This window comes from Poecilia latipinna, unplaced genomic scaffold (genome assembly GCF_001443285.1).
Source record: "Poecilia latipinna isolate Pla-1442-1.1 unplaced genomic scaffold, P_latipinna-1.0 Scaffold1613, whole genome shotgun sequence".
In the NCBI taxonomy this organism is placed as follows: domain Eukaryota; kingdom Metazoa; phylum Chordata; class Actinopteri; order Cyprinodontiformes; family Poeciliidae; genus Poecilia; species Poecilia latipinna.
The window spans coordinates 110,110-126,775 of record NW_015114229.1 but is presented as its reverse complement, the minus strand read 5'-3'; the positions used below and the strand labels follow the sequence as shown (position 1 = coordinate 126,775).

Below are 16,666 nucleotides of genomic sequence, written 5' to 3'. Positions count from 1 at the left end.
GCTGTTAAATATTCATATGTAACCATAATGAATCTGCATCTCAGACGTCGTCCGATGGAAACTGCTCAGAAGTAGAGAAAAGAAAACTACGGCTAATAAGTGAAACCATGAATGAAAGAAACGCGAAGAGAGACTCCATCCATTAGTTGTGCTGATGAAAAAAGTATTTCTTATTTTAGCTCATAATAGACACTGTTTGTNTTTTTTTAATTGCAGCTACTTTAACAGGGCTACAGGGTTGACATTCCTTATTGGGAATATATTGACTCACCTGACATTATTGTCATTCACCTAAATTAAAGACAATTATGCTGTTAGTTTTTCTGTGCTGTGTGATGTTTGGAGAGAAACTTTAAAAATGTCAGATTACGGCTTTATTTCTCTGCTCCTCATCATTGTACCAGCAAACCAACAGTTTTTGAAATTGGAGGTGTTAGCCTTTTTTGCTGTGATAGCTTACCTTAAAGCAGTGATGGAGGTGTATATTAACACCAGGATCCTGCAAAGATAGATTTATGTAGGCATGACAACCAAACTACACAGTTATTTGTTTTTCCTTTTCGTGAGCATATACCTAAAAATATCTAAAGACATAAAGTGAGTTTTGTGAAAAATTATTTCACCTCTATGGAACATGTACATGTTGATACATCTTTAAATAGTGACTAAGTTGAATCAGTAGGAAAAGGTTGTGTTGTTTTTTTTCACAATGAATCATCAGAGCTTTATGCGCACAGGAGTGCTCCTTATTCGTCAGTGAATAAATCAGAAAGTAGATCGCAATATTGTTCGTTCAAGGTTTAAGCCTTAAGCCTTCCGAAATGAGTAAATTCTTCATCAGAGGAGACTGAGCGCCTGCATAAAGTAATGTGATATAAAACATTGAGTCATTACTGAGACATTTAGATAATACTTGCATAACTTTGCATGAGTTGCATACATATGCAATATATGTAATTATTTATACTCAAAGTAGATTTACATAATTTGAAGTCATTTTTTAATGTATGAGTTAATGATTGGAGGTAATATTAACATTTTGTAGTAACTCAACCACAGTCCAGACTTTTATCTGATAGATCTTTATTAAATGGATAGAATTTGTGGAAGTAGATAAAAATTAGGGTCAAGAGCTTTGACCCTTAAAGCTTGGAGCTCATCGCACAAATTCAACTCAAAATGCCAAAAAGCTGCTCAACAGTTAGGAAACGGCTCAGGTTGCTATAATCCCTTGCCAAAATTTTCCATTAATATGTGTGTAACTTTGTAATTAATATGTGTTCAACTTTCTTTTCACAACTTGTTTATTTCCTGATGAAGCGTCAGAGCCTCATGCACAGATGAGCGCTCCTTATTGGTCAGTGAATAAATCAGAAAGTAGATCGCAATTTCTTTATGCCGAACACATTTTGACCCGACACCTTTTTAATTAAATAAAAAAAGTATTTTTGTCTAAAATGGCTACAACTTTCACATTGTTTTTTTTTTTTGTCAGCTTTTGTCTCTCATTTCCTTCTATGCCCGACATTCTTGATTGAACAAAAGTTATTTAAAATCCAAATCCAACTTGGCAGCAGCCTGGCTTAGCTGGTGATCCGATGGCCTCTGCTGCAGCATTAGACTTGTAGGAAGGTAATGCTGAAGCATTATTTAGCTAAGGCAGCCTATATTGTTACATTACTGGAATGCAAAGGAGATATGCAATAGTGTTTTCCAGGAGGACAAGGAACAGAACTAGACATCATATCTTGCCTTGACAAAAATAGCTTGTTGTTTGTAAATGGGATGGCAGTCTTACAAGAAATAAGGAGAACCGAGACATTTTTCATCCTGAGCAAAGAACTCTCTAAGTGAAAAGCAGATGCCTTTATTGGCAACAAAGTCCAGGTGAGTAGAGAAAAAGAAGACAAAGTGAACGTGTAAAACAGTCACAGTGCCAAATAAAGCCAAGGAAAAGGGCCTCGCACCAAGGATTGTATCATGATGAGCTTGCAGGTCTGTCAAACAAAAAAATTATTAAATTCACTTACCTTGAGATTGTCAAATAAAGTGACAACTCTAGCAATCAAACAAAAGGTGCTAAGATTTAAATCTCCTATATCACCATAAGTTATAAAAAAAATCTTGATACAATGCTATTTCAGTGCTTTATACAAATAATAAAGAATTCCCTATAAGTTACAAAACGTTATCGCTGGGCTAGAGGTAGCTCTAATTTCACCATGAATTTCATATACCTGTGAAAATCCACGCAGTGCTGAATGTTTTCAACAAACTGCTTACTGTGGGTCTTAAAGCGCATTAGTTGTAAGACTAAAAGCAATGGCTCCCTGAAGATTTCTTGTGTAACATACAAGTTTATCAAATGGTATAAGGCTCCAGCAGTGTTGCGTGTGGAAGCAGCCTGTGCAGCGCTCCGTTGAAGATCCACTTGTTAAGTAACATTGCCACTGGGAGACGCTTGATGACGAGGAGACAAAGAAGGACTTTTAATTACAAAGACAACAGATGCTCCAGGGTTGCTTCCCTGCCCTTTATTTGCGCGGTTTAATTTGCTGTCTGTTAATTAAATGTGTTTCTGCAACACATTTCATCTGTAAAGCACTTGAACACGTTAAAATGAGGCACAACTCGACACCCGAAGCGGGGGTTCACCGCCTTGTTCTTGAGTTTGGAGCTATGTGGAAACGCGGTTCAGTCCTTTTTTTTTTTTTTGCATTTTTTCTTTTCTTTGAAACCGTTCTTTTCGGTCAGAGAGAAATTCTGCAGCAGCCATTGTACCATCTGAGCCCAACAAACAAAACCAGAGGTTTTTCTGAAATGGTCCCGTTAGTTGCCTCTCACTACCCACTTGTTCTGCATCAGTACTAGCTTCATTTGAGAGACAAAATTGCAAGTACTCAACGAGAAATTGGATGTAGGTGCCAAGAGTCAACTCACTCTACTTCTCCATCAGTGACACATGGTTATTTGGTCTCTTTGTGGGTTTTTTTTTCTGTTTTTCTTCCTTGCTTTTGTTTTCTTTTGTGCTTCATGCAATAATTTCCCCTGTGAGCTTGAAAATCGATAGGCAGCCTGCACACTTGGCATTGTCTTATTTTTTTTTCCCAGAATTATCTGCAAAGTGCACTACACAATTGCACACATCCAGCATCGATAAAAAGTATATCGACAGTCAAAAAAAAAAAGAAAGTGCAGATTTTTTGTTGTTTTTTCCTTTTTGAGGGAGGTTTCTACCTGAGAAGAATTTTCATTGAAACACCTCACAGTCTCGGTTTATAGAAGTAAAGTGAAGTATTACAAATATGTATATTTTTCAGCTCTTAAATATTTTTTCCATTTTCATTCTGCTTGTTTCCAACAACACATAACACCATAGCAAGTCATTTCAGTGTGCTAATTGCATTGTTTTCTTCCGATATAGTGTAAGTGAATGGAAGCAGATGAAAGTCCCACTTTTTCTATTCTTGGTTAGTCCGTGTTATGCTTATGAATTTTAATTACCGTACAGTGAGAATGTTGACATCTTGTGAAAACCATACAGCAGATAACACAGTTTCTCACTCCAATTAAAGTCATTTTACAAAGTTTTCTACAATTTCCTTAAAATGTAATTTAAAGCTGTTACAGAAGCTGCTGCGTGTTAAAATCAACAGCTGTTAAATATTCATATGTAACCATAATGAATCTGCATCTCAGACGTCGTCCGATGGAAACTGCTCAGAAGTAGAGAAAAGAAAACTACGGCTAATAAGTGAAACCATGAATGAAAGAAACGCGAAGAGAGACTCCATCCATTAGTTGTGCTGATGAAAAAAGTATTTCTTATTTTAGCTCATAATAGACACTGTTTGTGTCTATAAACCAAAGAATTAATAGAAACACTTTAAATTGAATTTTAAAAAAAAGAGAAAGTATGCAGATACTAGTCTGGAAGGCTTGAACTTCAGGGAAGAATTTAATTTTCTGGACAGCAAACGTTAATGCAGAAACTGGCAGCACAAAAAATCAAAATGACGTTGATAGCCAAACTCCATTAGTACCTTCTGGTCCCTCTGATTCAGGACTTTGGGGTAACAAATGTCCCCATTTCCAAATGCGCTGATCAGCGTTACTCAGAGCTCCTGGATTCCTCGAGCCTCCATGATGATAAGTTCCTGGTCGTTTGCGATGGAGACGCTCCCTCATCTGGTTTCAGCTGTGGCATTTTCTCTGTCAGTCCAAACAGTCCCAGCCAAAGACTGAGCCAGGCGGTCACTCTAGTAACTCGAGGGTCGGTGTCCAGAAACTTTTAGATGCATCCCCGGGGTCCAACACACTTGAGTCGAATGGCTAAATTACCTCCACAGTGTTCCTTTTAAATCATTTCAGAGACACAATCTGAAAGTCTCGAGGGCTGGGCTTTGACACCTGGTGTTTCAAGTCAATGACCAGAGCAGATAGAGTCTGGGAGCTTGAAGAATGCATCCATGAGATCCCCGAGTCACTGACTTGTGTCTCATGCAGGCAACTTACGGGAAGATTAATGACGGCCCTGTTTGTCCACTGCTGGTTGGACCTCATCAATCTTAGGCAACATCCAGTTGGTCGAACTGAGCTGAGTTCAGGTCCAAATCCTGCCGTCATCACTTCATGGTTGCTTGGCCTTGTTAGCTTAGCGATGGCGCTTACCATCAAGGTGGGATGTGAGCCATTTCTTTTTTTTTTCTTTTTTTTTTTTTTACAATAGTTAAAAGCGAAAGCGTCAGAAAGCTTTAAAGTATTGTTATTGTTAAAGTATTGCAGAGAGGATGCAAACCCACATCTGCACTATGCTGATCCAAACAGAATAACTGCATAATCTCCTGCTGACAGATACTAACTACTGGAGTCATATGTATTTTCTTTCCAGTGTATTATGAATAGATTATAGAAAATAACTTCAGGTCGGGTACAAATTGATGAATAGGCGCTGCTGTAAGCTCCTTTTCATACATAAAAATGCCAGACACCAAAAACCTAAAACTGCAAAGGTATGAAACATTAAATCAACTCAGTGATCATTACCCATATACTTATAGCAGTAAAAAAAATACATTGTTATGCTGTATGTACTTGTTTTATAATAATTGTTAGCCAATGTTTATCATTTAACATGGATTATCCTTCGTTTACTGCACTGTAAACATTAGCTGTTAAAATGTCAGCTCATGCTCACATAATCAGATAATTGATGAATCTTCACATCTGTTGAAAACCCCAACATGGTTCACAGAAGGAACAAAATGAGGTATGAATGCTTGATCTGTGCTTTGAGGTAATTTTTCCTTTTGCTGCGGTTTTTGTCCATTGTTCTCCTCTCGGTGTGGCCTACTTTGTTCTCTGTCAGATTATTGTGTCCTCTTTTGGTTGTCATCCTGGGAAGCTTTTAATTACTGTCAACCTCTTTTGTTTTTTGGTTTGTTTTTTTTTGTTTGTTTGTTTTTTTTTGCTTGTCTGCCAAGAGAAGAACCTTTGTTTTTCTCTTTTATAGACAAAGTCCTTCAGTTTTTTTTTGTTTTTTGTCCACCTGCCTCTAAGCTGGCATTTGGCTAATTTTTCATGCAGTAGACCTTTTTTCACTGCAGCTATTTTGTCTGGAAACAGAGGGCAAGCACCGACAATTTATTGAGGGCTGCTTTCCACACGGCTGCATTTCTCTCTTTAATTCTTAGATATTAAGTGAAATATTGTGCCCTTTATGCTGCTATGACTATAGAGATACTGATTACTTATTTTATGCAGATGTTTGAAATCATGCAGGCCTTAGTTTACTGCTGACATTTTTTACTTTTTTAATATAATTTGATCTTTTTTTAATATAGCAAGACCATCAAAAACACATTTTCAAGTACAAATTGATTGAATCACTTTTTCACACTCTTTTTCTCTCCTTGGTGTTTTACACACTTTTGTTTCCCAGCCAGTCATAAAAAATTCAAGCAAACATCGTTTGCTTGAATCATGTTTCTCTTTTATTATTTGACAACTTCTTTTAAAAATTTGATCTGGTTTTCAGCACAGAGCCATTTTAATTGTGTTCTGCAATAAGGTTATCTAACATTCATCTGTTCTGCTCAGAGTTTTATTTTTATATGAGAAATCTTTTCGTCTTTTTTGTCTGTGAAAATATCAGGAGGGAGCCGCATCACAGCCAAGAGAGAATTTCTCCACCCGCTCATTTTGACCAAATCTAGACTTTGAACTTAAGGACGGGTGCATTACTGTCAAAAATGAAAACTGGAAAAAAACTTGGGTGAAAATCTGAGAAGCTAAAGGAAGCCTTTGTGTTTTAGATGAACCATAGTTTGCCTTGGAAATAAAACAACAAAGTTTGTTGTTAATCCTTCTTCTGTCGACATTAGAAGACAGAAAAAACATCTACAGGTAAACCTGTAGAGTTTGTTCAAGTCTTCACCGTGTGAACACACTGTAACACTGTCAAATCTTTTCACTGTAAAGTTCCCTGAAAAATTTTTCAGGAAATTTTTCCTGTAAAACTTTTCTGGTTTTTTTTTATTTTCAATGAAAAGAAAAAAAGAAAAACATTTTTGTTGTTTAGGCAACAAAATAATTGTTGGCTAAAACTGATTTTTCAGGAGAATAGCTGGAGCTCAGTCTGATTAAATGGAGGGCATATGCTCATCTCAAGTGTCATGTTTTCCCACAAATTAAAAATTTTATCTAAATAGGTCTGGACTTTGACTGGGCCACTTTAACACAGATTTTCTTTGGTGTAAACCATTCTGTTTTGCGAACTGACTGTAAGTTTGATGTGATTATCTTGTTGGAAGGTTCTCAAGTCTTTTGCAACTATAGGAGGTTTTCTTCCCTGTCCTTGTTAAATGAAAGCATCCACACAGTATGCTGCTGCCACCTCCATTTTTATGAAACGTACGATGAGTTCCAGTTGTCTCTCACTTGGTGTTTCCAGATCGGCCAAAAAAAATATTTGTATTATCTTGGCAGTATTTAGCAGTACCTTCAATTGTTGCAGCTGTGATGGTAAAAAATGTAGCAAAATAAATTATTTTGTAAGGCAACCATCTTCCTTTCCTTCTGTGCCAAAGACAAAAACAAAAATCCTGTTCAATTGTCTCGTTCCCTATCAGGAGGTGGTGGTGGGGGAGCGCAGCAGGGGCGGGCGGCTCCTCGAAGAACCCAAAATTCTGCTGTTCAAGGGGAACACGTTCAGCCTCCAGGTGTCCATCCAGGACGTCCCGCGGTTACTCTGGAGCATCAAGCCTTTCACCACCTGCCAGGTTGGACTGTTTCCATCCTTGACTGTTGCGCAAAATGGCGAGAAGTGTTCACAACGAGTTTATCGGCGTTAAAGTCGAAACTGCAAGCGGCTCCGTGGCGACCATGTGCATGAAAAGAAGGCGCTCGCCCTGGTTTTCATCGGCAGCCTCACTCTTCCATCACACACACACCTTTTGCTTGCTTGGTCACATCAAAGCTAAAGGGCAGCAGCAGGGCACAGTAGGAGGCTAGCTATCTCACCCACACACGCACCATTACAAACTTAATTATGACTAGTAGGCAGGAAAACGCACACACACACACACACACACAGATATATCATAGTTATCTTCCTAGGGGTCTTCATGCTGCATGTTCTGTTCTGCCCTGTGATGTTTATCCCACCAGCGACATCTTATTAGCAGAATTAGCCCACCGTAGCACCTCCAGAATACCAACGAGGAAACCCGAAGACTCGACCAGGAAGACGGCTACGGGCTCTAATTCAGACATGACTGCCACCTAAAGCAGGCAGTTATAAGTGGCTGTCCTTTTCTGATGGGTCTGAAGACCGGATGATTCATCTGTACAACTGCGTTTTGACCCGTTCCGGCTGCAGCAGCGTCTGGGTCACGCAGCAGCGAGCGGCGGCAGCTGGAACAGCGTGCCCCAGCCTGCATATGCTCAGCAGATGTAGCTCTGCTTTCTAAAGCTTTGCTACATCTGAGGTGGAAATGCAGAGCAAACTGTGAGCGTTAAGGGATCTCTCGCCCTAATTCTATAATCACGACATTGATCCCCGTCTAAAGATCGGCATTAAGATACAAGCTTAGCAGCAGGACTGTGGAGGAGAGGAGAAGAATAAGACAATAAATCCTCAAACTAATGCAGTTCAGTAAAATATATATATTTAGAGTTGAGGTTAAAGCTCAAAATGAACTAGTTCTGATGTCGTGGACTTTGCTTTACACTTTTTCCTTCTCTTAACCAAGTGGTATGATCTGTAACAAACGTTCTGCAAACTAAACAGTTCAATGATTAGTATTACTCCTTATTTTTCCTGCATAAACAGTAGTGGGATGTAGAAGCTCCCAAGGAAAGAAATAAAATGCTGCCTTTTTAAGATGATAAATGTGTTTTTATTCTATTAATATGTTTTTCCACCTAAGAACGCCACTGTATAAAGTAAAACATCACCCTTAGCACTTGCCCCCAGCACCGCGGTGAACCAAATTAATGTATTATTGCAGTTGCCGTAATCTTACACTGTAATTTATTGTTTTGTTTTTTTTTGTTAAATGGAACCTGCAATTTGTTTAGTAGGAATATAATAACTTGTTTTCTGCAAAATCGCAGGTACTACGATCATTCAGATAAAGATTTGCTTGTGTTTGTACTTTTTAAAGTCGATCAGTGTGTTTGGAAATGTTTTATTGGTAATCCCTGAGCATCCTGTGTTCCTGCAGCATAAATATTACATGGCGCAGAGAGATGGATATTTCTGAACCCATCCTCAGACTGAGAAACATGACAAAACAAGCCACTCGAGTCATCATGCGTGTTTATCTTCACAAGTCAGGAAATGGCGACAAGCAAATAGGTTCTTACCGTAACGTCCATGTACATTCAGAACAAGTGGAATAGTGACAAAGCGTGCTCTTCACTTTCATTTATTTCTGAAAAATACTGAATTATGTTTCTCCTTTAGGTCTGACTTGTCTATTTTCAGTTTCCAGAATGTTAATGCTAAGAAGAATCTAATATAAAAGAGAGGAACAAAGGGCTGTAGGGACACTGATGGAGGTAGCAATGTTGAATCCAACATATTATCCCAATTTTCAGTTTCATTTGATTTAAAAATAAAAAATGTACTTCAAGGTACACACTGTTGGCTGTTACTTCTGTAGACAGAAAACATTTAGAGTAATAAGGGGAACGTTAATAGGTGAATCCTGACTTATAGAGTATAAATCAAATATTTATAACGGGTGCTAGCATTATGCTAGCAACATCTCTTTTTTTTTAGATTTAGCAGCACATCCTCCACATAACACCTGAAATTTCTCAAATTATTGCATTTTCTCTCTGTACAAGATACTTTATAACTCCCGGTGAAGCTTCTTGATTCGTTAACGTCATCGATCGGCTAACAAGGCCACTCGCTCACTCGTAATTAAGCATGCAGAGGGGCAGAGTGAGATTCAGAAACATTAGCCGACCCATGTCGAATTCAACGAGTCTTCCCGTCCACCCAGCCTAATCCCGTCATCCCGCCCCGCCCTCCGTCTCTCTCGGCTCCGCAGGAGTTCTCCTTTTCTCAGGTGTGGGCCAGTAACCGGTGTCCCCTGCAGTGTGCCTTCTCTCTGGAGCGCTACAGCCTCTCCTCGTCTCAGCTGTCCTGCAAGATCAGCGTGCGGCAGGTCACAGGAGAGGAGCAGATACTCCAGATCTACACGTCTGTCGTGGAGGTGAGCCGCACTGATGCAGCGCTGCGAATACGTATCTGAAAGACTTACTGATTTATTTATTTATTTATTTTTTGTCACTTACATGTTTCAGTTCGTCAAGCGAATTTTAATATCAAGCAGAAATGTGGAGAGTAAATACAGTTTTCTAAGCCAGCGTGGTTCAGTGGGAGACAGTAATCACCCACTGCACACACAAACACACTGCAGAACCTTGTTTAGCATGAACAGCTTGTTTCAGGTGATTGCACAGATCCTCAGTCGTATTTAAAGCTGAAGTAGCTTTAACAGAAATACATGTTTAATTATATATTTTTTTACATACTTGTTAAAACTCTCACTCTGTCATGACAGGATAGTATAAGACAGATAATCTGTGGAAAAGTCGAGCTCCACTGCCTTCTCCCAGTTCCCCCAGTCCTAACTAACTAACTGAAATATGTGGTTGATCACAGATTAGCATCGTTTGAATGTTAAGGTTATCTTTGGCTACATGCACACAGCAGGGTTTGATGCTCAATTCAGATTTTATTTCTGAAATTTTTTTTTTATTTTTTTTTGCCTGGCCTTTATTACTACTATTTAAATCAAATTTCTGTCTGAATGGTTTATGACCTCAAAGCAACCCTCATGCGCAGAAGACATCACACAGCAGGTTACGGAAATAACAGTGGATGAAATTTTAAAGTTTGTTCAGCAATGAAAACTGAGAGAACTGTTACAAAACCAGGACAACCCGGAGGAAGCTAATAAAAAGAAAGCACGACTAATAGCGACGGGCTTTTGTGGAGCGCCGACTGCAGCTTCTGCAGGGAAGTCTGTTTGGATGCAGTCGGAGCGAAGAGTGGTGGGATTGTGATCTGATGCGCTGCAGCGACAGACGTCTCTCTTAAGTTTGTAATCATAATTTTCAGCCATTGTTTGCATCCACATTTACCGCGTCTGGTTTCTTCTTGTGCAAAATAACGAGGCATTTCTCACATCGGTGACATAAAAGCCAAATGAGACCTAACTGTTGAGACTGCAGAGCTTTGGAAAATGTTGGATAAGTGTTCAAATTAGTACCATATATGGAAGTGACACAGATTGAATTTTGGGGGAAATGAAAATATCAGTATTGGGATGTTCAGACTGGAGTGGGAAAGGTGCGTGTACGCAGAAAAAAAAATAGGCAAAGAAAGCGGATTTGAGTCGCATTCGCCTGCTGTGTGAACGAAGTCTTTAGTCTGACATCAAAATTTGGTTGATGATCTTAGCATTCAATTGAACATTCAAACCTGTAGGAGGGTAAATACCAAATGGTATACATGGATTGTGATGTGATCGATCTGATTCAAGAGCTCGCTGAATGAACTTTTCTGCATTGTCTCGGTGACTCTTTGTCCTTCATCTTCTCTCTTTCCTCCTCTTCCGCTTCCAGAACGAAAAAGGAGCGGTTCCCTTTTTCACGCAGTCCGACTGCACCATCACCTCTCAGACAGGATCGAAGGCCTTCAAAATCCCCCCGTCCATCCGGCAGCGGATCAGCGCCACCTTTGACACGGCCAACGCCAACGGGAAGGACTGGCAGCTGCTGGCTCAGAAGCTCCACATAGACAGGTCTGAACGAAAGCCTTCACGTTCCACGCCGACTCCACTGGCTCGTCTTCCCATGAAGCTTCTGTTCTGAAGCGCAGCGTAACTCATTCCTCTGTCAGTGCAAACACAGCTCTCCTTCTGAATCGCGCGTTTAGGCAGGAATTAAGCCAGTGTCAGACTTTATCTTTCATCGCCTACCAGCCTTCACTTGCGCACCACTCTGCTGATTTCATTATAGATCTAAAACATGTACGTAGAAGGCGAGAAGGCAGGGGGGGGGGTAGCAGGGCGCTGGGGTCGACTTTAGCACAGTTTAACATACAGTAGCTGCAAAGCGGATGTGGTGCCTTGCAGAAATCTGAGGAAAGGTCTCTGACTGATGACAGCCCTGCCCTCTGGCGATAAAATGTGTTCGTGTTCGCGCTTCTCATTAGCAGCAGCAGCAGCAGCTACGCCCGCTCCGTCTTCCCCCGCCCCTGCTGAACACTCAGGAGCTCGTGTCAGGTCAGTGTTTGTGTGGGCGTGGGAGGATTTTATTTATTTGGAGATGCGCTGATCTCCGCTTGTGCTTCAGAGGAGAAGTCAATAATCAAGTGCTTATTGCCACGACCGCTCTCAGATCTTTGCGGTCGGCTCGCGACTGCCTTTGTTTCTCTTCGGTTAGAGGAACGCGAGACGAGGGGGAAAAAAAAAAAAAAAGTTAACTGGGAAACTATGCGCCAACTGCACAATTAGGGGAGCTTTGCCTAAACGGGTCTGAAAACAAACATCTGTAGCTGAGAAATGGGAACGGATTTCAGAGTTGTTGTTTTTTTGTTGTTGTTTTTTTTTTACGACATAGTCAAACACGCTGAGAAGCATGTCATAAGAATGTCTCTACCTACTTAAGCTGATTTCTGTAATTATTTCTGTGAATGTGTGGGAACATAATGACATAAGGAGGATGAGGAAGTGGAAAAGAGAGCAAAATAGGAGACAGGCAGCAGGATGAAATGTCACTGTGATGAAACAGTGCCCTCTGTTGGAGAGACTTTGTAAGAGTAATGAAGGTAAAGAACAAATGTGAGTCTGTTTAAGTAGCCTCTGCTGGATGAGGGAACGGAAACTAATAAAAGGTCCTTCACATTTTAAAACATCTTATGTGCTTATCTAATCTGAACTTTTCATGCCTATAATTTTCATAAAGTACTAACATAGACAAAATTCAGTTTCTATAAAACTTTGAAACTCGTGCCATTTTCCTTTCATGTCACTGTTATGCACTGTTTACCCCAACGAAATACATCCTTAAACTTTTATTTGTAAAAGTGTGTGTGTGTGTGTGTGTGTGTGTGCGTGTGTGTGTGTGTGTGTGTGTGTGTGTGTGTGTCAAATTGTGTGAATACTGTTTGAAGGTGCTGCAGCATAAAGGCTGATTTATTACTTATATTTCAGAGGGAAAACACTTGTTGACGTGCAGCAATCTGCCATGTGTTAGATGAAACTATTGTGTTAATATGAAAAGAGAAAACGTCAAACAGCTGCACACTCTGCATTCCTTTAAATAAAATACATTCCACAATACCTCTGAGACTTGTTCCGTTTTAGAGTTTTGACTGGCTTGTGATGCATATATTACAAAGCAATATGGAGATGAGACAAGAAATATATATGCTATATATAAAACGACTGAAAGGCCCCACCTTGTCAAAAAAGGCGAACCACATTGTCAGTAAAAATGTCTCCAGTACGGACAAATCCTCTGTGAAGAACAAAATTTAAAGATATGGAGGATCAGCACTCTACAAATCATATAACTTCTTATAAAGCCAATCAATTAGATGTGAAACTCAATAAGAGATGGAAATGTGTAGACATTTTGTTAACCTTTATTTGAAGGGATGTGCATAAGACTGACATGAACACCATCATAAATACGACATAGCATCTGCTATATGAACATGAAGGTGTCTATGAATGTTTATGACTGAGATCTTTATTCGGTAAATGTTGACACTTTTAAAGCAACTTTGCATTAAAATTGTCATTATTTTTCTTCATGACAACAGTCATAAACATTCATAAAGACTTCTTTATGTTCATAACAGATGTTATGTCGTATTTATGACCGTGTCATGTCAGTCTTATGCACATCCCGTCAAAGTGTTGCTGAGATTTCCTTACATTTGGCTTTAGATGTAAAACGTTGAACTTTGAGCGTTTGACGTCACAGTAAGTTGTTGTCAAACTGAACACAGAGATGTGAATGCATCACACCTGCATCAGTCGATTTGATTCATCCATCATTTCTGATTGTCTTTTTATATTTTGTAACTGAGAATTCTAAAATAACGCACAAAAACAGCGCTTTGCTAAAATCTTTAAGCCTTTTGAAAGTTTTCACGTTTTTGTCACATTACAACCACGAGCTTCAACAGATTTTCTAATCCTGACTACGGGTTACCGGATTACCGTCGGCCTCTTGGCTGCTTGTGATTAATTATGTAATTTTTTTGTGAAACTTCTATTTTAAATCAAATCAGTTTTTTCATACAGTATTCACTAAAGATATCCTTCAGATGCACCTACAAGAAAAAAAAAAACATAATTTCTGTCAATTTATAGTAAAAAAATCCCAAACATCACCTCATTTATTTGACTGTGAATCTCTTTCTTGTTATAATCACATCATTTCCTTGATTTATTTTTAAAATGCATCCATTTCTCCAACCCGTAGGAACCTGGGCTACTTTGCATGCCAGGAGAGCCCGTCGTCGGTGATTCTGAGCCTGTGGGAAGCGCAGCACCAGGACCCCGGGGACCTGGACTCTCTGGCCAGCGCCCTTGAAGAAATCGGAAAGGTCCAGTCCCCCCGGGAGGCCGGCGCTCTCGGCTGCAGCAACGAAGACTCTGAGCTGACGAGACTCGGGTAGGGGAAAGGGTTTCTGGCGCAGTCCGAATCCCGACAGACCTTTACTGCATGAACGCCAACGATCGGGTGTGCCGACATACCCGCCGAGAGGAGGAGACTGTTACTAAAGGAACACCTCTGATAAACCAAATGGTCCACACAAGACACGATGAAGTCGAGGACAGATCGAGCGTTTGTGTTACGAGAGGTACCGATGCGTTTTGGGGAAAGGTCGTCAGCGAGGTGAACCACCTTACGACGGAGAAACGCCCCCAAATAAAACCTCCGAAGCTCAATCCAGCCGCTCGTAGTTTCTGATTTTAGACGTACGTGTGAAGGGTTTCCTTCAACCAGGACGGAGTCGTTTTCAAACGCACCCTTTCAGAACCAGACGTAATCAAATAATCCAAGTGGCCGGAACAACAAAAAAAGATATCCTTACAGTATTTTCTCATTCATTTTATAGATTTCTAATGAAACTTATTTTCTTCAGTGTAAATTCAATGTCTCTGTAGTTTTGATTTAAACAGGAAGAAAGATATAAAGCTTTTTTTTCCCCTCTCCATTCCATAAGGTCATAGACACTAACAGTGATTAGTATCTAAAAGGATACTCGTCCACTTGCTGAGACAATAATGGACGGATGAATCACGCTGATAGCTGTAATTTTAAGAATGAGCCACAAGCATACAGGAGGATTTTTCAACCGGCGGCAGACGGAGAAAAATATCAAAGCAGAGGCTGCAGAGGAGGAACGAGCTGATCTGTGCCTCATCTGGAAAAGCAGCCAGAGGTGAACCACTTACCCCCCAAAACCCACTGCACACACACACACACACACACACGCACACACACACACACACACATCAACCCAACCCACCCTGTGAGTTCAAGTAATCAGCGTCTGGTTAATTTGGAGGAAATTTAATGTGTGACATGTGACTTCATCCCACACAGCCTTCATGTTTCTGGCACCAGTGAAGTGGGGTGTATTTCCAAGATCCCCGGGGCTTTTTTTTCTTCTTCTTCTTCTTCTTCTCCTCCTGCTATAGGTTGAGTTCAAATTTGGATTTTTGATGTGCGGTCAGAGCGGAGTCTCCTGCAGCCGGAGTTTGTCAATTACCACTGCATCATCGTCAGCCTCACCAGCAGCAATCTTCTGCTGACTCAGCTTTAAAAAAAAAAAAAAAAAGTCCCTGCAATCAGAGGCTCCTTAGATTAATAATAAAGTGACTTTGTGTTCAACTCGGTGTTGGGACTCGCTTTCCATCTGCTTAACTCATTTACCTCTTGAAGACCAGGCGGCCCACATTACGGCGTGATGAAGGAATCTGGTGTTCAAATAAAAGATGAAACTGAGACCCCTGACATCCCCCCTTCTAATGATTTTATATGGAATTGGGTTTTAGATTTGTGAAAAAAAGTATATACAGAACCTATTGGTGCTGTGGAAGAAGCCTTAAAATAAATGCAACTTTTATTTCAGTGCCATAATCTTATGTTGAGAATGTAATTTGAGTGCATTTACTATGGAGAAATAATAGTTTATCCTTTCCTTTCACAAAACAAACAAGTTATAAACAGCTATGATGCCAGTACTCGTTTCATAATTATCATATAATTATTGTCCTTTAGAATGACCTAATGTTCAGTCACTTTTCTACCCAGAATCCACCTGGTTCACCCAAAGCATAACAGATCCTCCACCGTGTCCCACGTTGATGATTATTTAAAGGAGAAAAGCTCAATTTTTACCAAACATGGTTCCAATTAGAAACTCGCCACACTTTAGTAAGCACATGTTTATGTTTGTGTTGGTAGGACAGAAATGTTTTTTCTATCTTATGTGTCCAATAGTTGCTACGGAGATCCCAGGAGATTAGTCTGTGCTGCAGTTTTCGTAACAAAAAGCTTTATAGTGTTTTTTTGTTTTTGTTTTTCTTCATTACTGTATGTGGAAACAAGATAATTATCCTACATAAAGGCCAGTGGCAAAAAAAACACAGCCTCTGTGGTTCATGGTGTTTATACAGCATGAAGTCATGAATTACTTATTAAAAGTTCCCAGGCACACAGTGGTCAGCTTAAACAGGATATTATACCTTAAAATAAGTAGAACATTTTTTTTGTTACTTTATTAAATAAATGGCTGAATTTTTCTAAATTTAATTGAAGATTTTGCCACTGCTATGAAAGGTGAATTTGCTTTCAGGTTTTTTTTTTTTTTTTTTTTTTGACCCATCTTCACCAGGAATGACACAATGGCTTCTGGANAGTCAGTAATTGTGGAGATAATTGTGCTCACTAAAGTTGACTTGAATAACTAGACAAGTGGAAAAGCGGTTTTTAAAAACTCTTAAATCCCTCAATGAGGTCAATCCTTTTCCACTCGTAGCTTTTGAGAAAGAGCTAAAACTCTCAGGTGGCTACTAGCTTACTCGCTTGTTTATCTTGGGATTTGTTCTGGTGATAA

General features: G+C 39.7%; 1 protein-coding gene across 1 annotated transcript in view; it reads left to right on the top strand.

The window, feature by feature from the left end:
- LOC106964001 (netrin receptor UNC5D-like) overlaps positions 1-16,443 on the top strand; it is a 40,358-nt gene extending 23,915 nt beyond the window's left edge. The window contains exons 6-9 of the mRNA XM_015059213.1: positions 7,131-7,280; positions 9,564-9,728; positions 11,146-11,324; positions 14,020-16,443. Coding sequence (XP_014914699.1) covers positions 7,131-7,280; positions 9,564-9,728; positions 11,146-11,324; positions 14,020-14,215 — 690 coding nt within the window. The 3' untranslated portion in view covers positions 14,216-16,443. The remainder of the gene's footprint in view (positions 1-7,130; positions 7,281-9,563; positions 9,729-11,145; positions 11,325-14,019) is intronic.
- The last annotated feature ends 223 nt before the right edge of the window (positions 16,444-16,666 follow it).